At 37.6% G+C, this 6,748-nt stretch overlaps 1 protein-coding gene across 4 annotated transcripts; it reads left to right on the forward strand.

Moving 5' to 3' along the window:
* Nucleotides 1–2,100: 2,100 nt before the first annotated feature.
* Nucleotides 2,101–6,488, forward strand: LOC110859125. Of its 4 annotated transcripts, none has more exons than XM_022107998.2 (4): nucleotides 2,106–2,505; nucleotides 4,104–4,278; nucleotides 4,900–5,794; nucleotides 5,892–6,488. In XM_022107998.2, exons 2-4 carry the CDS (start codon nucleotides 4,144–4,146, stop codon nucleotides 5,954–5,956), a joined length of 1,095 nt encoding a protein of 364 aa, XP_021963690.1. In that variant the 5' UTR covers nucleotides 2,106–2,505; nucleotides 4,104–4,143; the 3' UTR covers nucleotides 5,957–6,488. The 4 variants fall into 4 exon arrangements, with proteins under 4 accessions (XP_035715124.1, XP_021963690.1, XP_035715123.1 ...); XM_035859230.1 differs by lacking the exon at nucleotides 2,106–2,505 and adding an exon at nucleotides 3,870–4,021; XM_035859231.1 differs by having other exon boundaries at nucleotides 2,101–2,505; nucleotides 4,900–6,031.
* The last annotated feature ends 260 nt before the right edge of the window (nucleotides 6,489–6,748 follow it).

The following is a 6,748-nucleotide window of genomic DNA, read 5'->3' on the forward strand; positions in this document are numbered from 1 at the left end:
ATTGCTGCCGCAAAATTTGAGATCCTTTCGTGTTTGTCACTGTTATCTTTATTGACACAATGCATGCATACCTAACAAAAAAGCAGGCGCTTATCTATTTTTCTGTCCGAAAATGACAATACCCATCGTATCGAGAACCATATGTGCATACATTCAGTCAACTAAATAGCTGGCTGGTGTTGAGGTCTAGTAAAATAAATAAATTAGCGTAATGAAGTCTGCTCCTCTGCGGCTGATTCATCCTTGTCATTCATCATACTTACGTATTGCATTGCATATTATGCATGCATCCACTCGAGTAACTAACTCACTCACCAGTTTGCATGCTACTTATCAATTAACATTAATACCTAGGCGTATGGAAGAACAATTTTGCGTCAATGACATAAATTTCGACTCCGTTAAAGCCACGAACGACTACACTGTTAGAAATCTAGTATAGTAAAGCATGTATTGATTTCTCGGTGGTAAATTTGGTACCGCTTGGTATTAAAATTATGCTGGACCGTAAGAGTTTGCTACGCTATGAGTAAACTTTTATAGCGATGTATTACTACAGGGTTTCACTTATCAATACCACCTGATATATTAATACCGGCTGGTATTGTTTTAATACTGGATTTCTAAGAGTGTATTAACGGGGATAAACTGTGCTTTTTTTGGGGGGGGGGGGAGGATAAGACTGTTAAGAATGTTGTATAGTCTGCTATTGATTTCTCGGTGTCAAAATTGCTACCACGTGGTGTTAAAATTATACCGACAATTAAAAATTAGCGAACGAGATGGTAAAAACTTAATGCCGAGCTATTAAATACTTATCAATGTCACGTTGGTACTTAGAATTATGCATTACTACCGCTTGGTATTAGATTAACACTGGATTTCTAAGGGTGCAAATATTTAACGAGTTGTCGAGCAAATGTTAAAATAAATATGTGAATACGACTGTGAATAATTATTCAATTCCAATTCATGAAAAGTATGCCCAGTGAGCCCACATCCTTTATTTTTTAACCAAGATAACTTTTGGAGGAAGTTGGTCAAAAATTAAAAACAACAAATTAAATCATCATCGATTTGGACCTTCAGCGTTAAATAAATCAATCATTTATGACCAACTGCATATGTAGCTGGCTGAGGAGCTGAGCGTGTGTCAATCATAATACGTAACGTAATCTTTGTGGGAAGAGATTATTACTGCAGCGTTATGTTTTTGGTGTATGAAACTGGAGCACAACCCTATAAGAGCTCGTAATAAATATGTCATTCTTATGCATTAAAGGACATTAGGAGCAGAGGGTGGATATATATTTACGAAAAGAAATTACGGAAACACTTATGTGCCAAATATTTAGGAAAAAGGCTAAAATATACACGAAATATGTATAAACAAATCCATTAAAACAATACGAATTTTTATGGTGGACAGAATTTGTACTTTTGAGTGCAATTTGAATGAAAATTTGAATGAAATTTAAAAATTTGCATTTTAAAATTTAACCCCGTTTTTTTGTGGCCCAATTTATTTGAGCAAAATAAATAAATAATTTCGTCTCATATCCCAGAAATATTTACTACACTAAGATGCATTTTTATAGAAATATGTAAAAGATTTACATTTCAAATCATATCGGAAATATTTATATTTCTGAAAACCTAAAAATATACGACAATGTGTATGTAAAAGTATTTTGAAATTTTTGGCGATCTACAAAAGTTGCGAAACACACCCACAAAGTTTAACCGTGGGCCGTCTTCAAATCAACAAAATGAAAATTCATACATATCCACCCTCTGTTCATTTTATTCGTCAATTGTCAATAGGCAAAAATTTAAGTACATATTTTATTCTACCAAGAACTTTTGGGTGGCTTGGTTCCCCGTACTTTATGGTTACTGTGATTGGCAATATGGTTTATGGTCGTAATTCATGGTTTGGTTTGATAAGTTGGTGTTGAAGTATGCTTGCAGGACGTAAAATAATTTTTAGCGATATGTACGTACCGAGGAAGAGAGATATCATGTGTCAAAAATAATGTGGTGGTCAGTTTTAGTCGTCATTTCATTAACTTTTGTATGTATTTAACTGCGAGTGAGACGTGACACATAACAAGACTCGTTTCTTCTTAGGCATTGTTTGAGGTTTGGTTGTTATTTAGTGGATTGGATTTTGCAGTGAAGAGTGACTAATTCACTCAATACGTATTCCGGTTCCAACCCGTGCGAACATATGTACATACTTTTGCGCATAAATATTTGCCAAATAATTTGCGAATGAATAAGAGTAGCTGTTACACACATTTAGTGATCCATTTTCCTCCGTGTTGAGTGGTGTGGTTGCAGTTAAAAGGCTGGGGTTGTGTGTTTGTATTGCATTTTTCATCCACGCAGCAGGGGAAGATTGATAAGTAATTGTATATAGAGTGAGATAAGAGGTTATCTGCCGGGTGGATCGGGAGTCAAAGTCGACTAATATTCATCTCTATTGAAGAGGAAATTAGACAGGTAGGTGGGTAGGTGGGTGCTGTATTTATGTATTACCTGGGTAAAATTTTGTGTATGTATGGGTCACATATGGGTAAAAGTAAGTATGCTGTTACATATGTAGTGGGGACGAACAGTGGCCGCGGAAGGGTGAGGACAGAGGGGCAACGGTTATTCAATGTCCGTATTATCTGCCCATGTTATGTAAACCCCTCCCTCTCCCGTATCTAGTGGTCTCAACGGTGCGGTTCGGTTCGGTTCTTGGAAGAACCGGTTTGGAACCGAGAACCAGAATTGAAGAACCGAAACAGAACCGAACTTTTTTTTAGCTGGAACCGAACCGGAACCGGACCAAACCGTGACCGAACCGGCGGTTCGGGTCAAACCGGTAGTGTTATTAATATGCAATAAACAACAAACAATGCTAATTCACGTGTTTCTGATGAAATTTCACATACAAGCCAATAACTTATCTGTATTTAAACAAGCAAATTCTAACACATGTCAACAGCAAAACCACTTATGTATGTATTATTGAAGTTAGAAAACAATTCCAAGTTTGGGGTGCAACCAAGTCAAAATTCCATTTTGGAAACTTTGGGGTGTGACCAAGTAAAAATTTCATTTTGGAAACATTGGGGGTGTAACCAAGTCAAAATTCCATTTTTGAAACATTTGGGGTGTGACCAAGTAAAAATTTCATTTTGGAAACATTGGGGGTGTAACCAAGTCAAAATTTCATTTTGGAAAGTTTGGGTTGCAGTCACGTCAAAATTTCATTTCGGAAACTTTTGGGGGTAAAAATTTCGTTTAGGAAACTTTGGGGGTGAAAATTTCATTTTGGAAACTTTGGAGGTGTCATCAAGTCCAAATTTGGTTTTGCAAACATTGTGGATGTAACTGTAACCAGGTCAAAATTTCGTTTTGGGTAACTTGGGGGGTGTGGCCATGTCAAAATTTCATTTTGGGAACTTTGGAGGTACGGCCACGTCAAAATTTCATTTTGGAAACTAGGTGTATTTCGGGAAATTCGTAAAACTTTTTCGGAAATATGATCAACTTCGCTAATGTATTTATGTATGTAGTTCGGTTCAACCCGAACCGGCCGGTTCGGTTCGGTTCTCTAAGACTTGGAACCGGAACCGAACCGGTAATAAAAGTTTCGGTTCGGTTCGGTTCTCCGTATAAACCGGAACCGAACCGAGCCATCGGTTCCGGTTCGGTTCTATGAGAACCGAGAACCGTTGAGATCACTACCCGTATCCTACAAGATTAATGTCCCCACGGCTTCCTCGGCCACTGGGGATGCATATGTATGATGATCATTAGTTGATTTGCGTATGGATGGAAGACCAGAAATTGTGGTGGATTGGTGATAATATTGATATATTCCTCATCCTGTCTGCCATCCATGCTGAGAGGATGAGAGAAGAATCGTGTTATCTGCCTTGATCCCTCTGCACATTGTTTTATCTCAAGTGCATTTCTCCGAATGAAATAAATATTTTGTGCGAGGCTACAATCTGCATTCGCCGGAGTTTGTTAACTTCAAACTTTTATCCAGATTTTAGTTTAGTCGAGTTTGGTTTAAAATTGTGGTTTCTTTTTCTCGTCCTCAGATCCAGAAGGTGAATTTTGCTCGGATTTTGCTCGGGGAAAATGGGGGAGAGTGACGAAAAGAAGAAAATTAGTGAAAACATGATGGAGTTGGTGGACCTTATCACGAATTTGGACGACGTGGTGAAGTATTTAAGAGAACGGGATGTGCTCACAGAGGAAGAAGAACGGGAAGTGGTGAGAAATTGAGTTATTTATAGAAATTTATTTAGGGAACATTTATTAATTTGGAAATACAAATATTGAAATGACGTGAATATTTCTGATTTTGTTTGCGAAAATGAAATCAATCTTTAATCCCTTTAAAACCATTTAATCTCTAAAAAAGAAATATGATTTTTTTCGGAAATAGTATTCATCTGGAAATTATTTAAAAAAAACATTCAGAAATATTCAGTTCTCTCAAATAACTATTATGAATTTCCGGATGGGAACATTTTTCTTGGGTCTTTAATTCCCAGAAATTTATACATATTTTATAGGAGAGAAATGTTAAAATGAAAATGAAAATTTCCAAAATATTTCTTAACTAATATTTTATTTGTAAATTTACTTGTTTTAACGCCGTTAACTACTTTTCTTAACAAATACTGAAACGTAAATAAAAAACAGATGAGGTGGTATTTCGGGGGGATAGATGATTATTTTGCAAAATGTGTCAGAATTTTAAATTTTGAAATTTGTTCTGGAAAACATTGGACGTATTCAGGACTCTTTTTCAAAACAATATTTCCAAGAAATTCATTTATATTAGGAAAAAAAGATTGAGGTTTTATGATTTTTTTCATAAATTTCCAGGCCGCCCAGGACGCCCCTTTCAACAAGAAGAGTCACCTTATCTGGCTTATCAAGCAGAAAGAAGACGACCAAGCTGTTACCCACTTTACTGCCGCGGTACGAGCGACCGGAAATGACGTGGCGGCCGATAAGCTGGATTCTTCTCCTTCCTCACCCTCAAACCATATCGAGGCCGACGTCACCGTAGTCGAGTCGCACCCACCGCCAGCCCCACAACCCGACCAGGAAGGAATGGCTTTAGCCGTCGAAATTGAGCAGGAATTTGATCGCATCCAGTCCGGCATGGATAAGGAAAAGGAGGAGGAGCACGAAACGGAAGTGGGAAATCCAAATTCTGACCAAGAACAAGGTCACCTTCAAGACAACGAGGAAGGGGTCGAAGGTCAAGGTCAACATGAAGGTCACGAAGATCAAGAATCCGACGTCCGTGTCGAAATCACCGCGCCGACCGAATCTGAACCGGAAGCAGAGGAAGAGGACGCAGTCGTGGTTGAAAATGGAGACGAAAAACATGACGAAATTGAGGAAGAGGGATCGTCACCATCGTCCCCACCACCCGTCGAATCGTCACCACCACCCCCCGAATCACCCAAACCCCACAAACAAGTCACTTTTGGCGGAGAAGTGACCGAAGAACGGGAAGAATTCGTTCTTCATGGCGACAAAGATGACGATACTTCCGGCGGCGACCGAAAATCCATCGTGGCCATGAACCGAGAGAAATTTGAGAAGCCTTCCTCCCCCAATGGAGAGTCCGCCCCCAAGGTGAAGTACTCCTTCGGGAAGAAGGGCGGCGTCGCGGCGGGTGCGCCGAAGGAGGAGGAGCCAAAAGAGTCCACGGTCAAGAATTTAAGAAACTTTTTCCAAAAGTTGGGCTCCATCGATGCGGAAGAAGGTACTAGTGGGAACAAAAAAAGGGTGGAAATTGTGGGAAAAAAGTAGAAAAGGGGGGATTATTTTTATGCATAAATTTATTTTCTGTATCTGTTTAGGCTCCGTCCTTAAGAGAGGGGGCGTTCGTCAGGGGGGCAGTCAAAATAGGAGAACAATGATTTGATTTGGGTGGGGTGAAAAGTGAGAGGAATATTTTTTGGTGGATTTTCTTTTCGATTTCTTGATTTTTTTCGAGTAATAATTATTTTTTTGCAAGTGTGCAATTATTTCTGTGTAGATTTTAGATCCGATTAGCTTCAAAATTCATTTTTTCCTGTATTAATTAGTGTTTTGCAATTGTCGCAATTATTTCTGTGTAGAATTTAAATCCGATTTTTCTGAGTGTTAATTTGTCGCGAAATAATTAATGCAATTCTCGCAATTCTCGCAATTATTTCTGTCTATAGATTTTTGGATCCGAATGTGTTGAACATTACTTTTTTCACGTCGTGATAATTATTTTTTTGCAATTCTTCTTTTTCTTGTCGGAATTATTCCTGTGTAGATTTTAGAAGCTTATTAAACGCGTTAAGAACGTAGTTATAAATTATTCGAAATATTTAAATATAGTAAAATCATTCCATAAATATGTATGTGAAAAATTATTGTATGCTCAAAATATATGGAAAATTTATTAATAAAATTCATGCCAGGAATTTGATCATGTTTCCTTTTTGTGCATTCCTGTTCATAAAATGTAGGCTAATTTTTTTGCGTTTACGAAATTCAGTATTCAGAAGTCTATTTTCAATAATTTACCTCGAGGTTTCTTTCTGGGGTATTAATTTAAATATTCGCGTAATACTTATTTTTATGCAATTGTTCTTATTCTTTGTCCCTATTATTCCCGTGTAGATTTTAGAAGCTTTATAGGCGTATTTAAGAAATTATTTTAGAAATTGAACTAACAATACGA

The sequence above is a fragment of the Folsomia candida genome, unplaced genomic scaffold, assembly GCF_002217175.1.
Source record: "Folsomia candida strain VU population unplaced genomic scaffold, ASM221717v1 Fcan01_Sc024, whole genome shotgun sequence".
Classification (NCBI taxonomy): Eukaryota; Metazoa; Arthropoda; class Collembola; order Entomobryomorpha; family Isotomidae; genus Folsomia; species Folsomia candida.

Excerpts from the sequence above, each read along its gene's own strand:
- LOC110859125 (XM_022107998.2), top strand. The coding sequence starts at position 4,144 with ATGGGGGAGAGTGACGAAAAGAAGAAAATTAGTGAAAACATGATGGAG. Across the intron at positions 4,279-4,899 it reads AGGAAGAAGAACGGGAAGTG|GCCGCCCAGGACGCCCCTTT; the intron begins GTGAGAAATTGA and ends ATAAATTTCCAG. Across the intron at positions 5,795-5,891 it reads CTCCATCGATGCGGAAGAAG|GCTCCGTCCTTAAGAGAGGG; the intron begins GTACTAGTGGGA and ends GTATCTGTTTAG.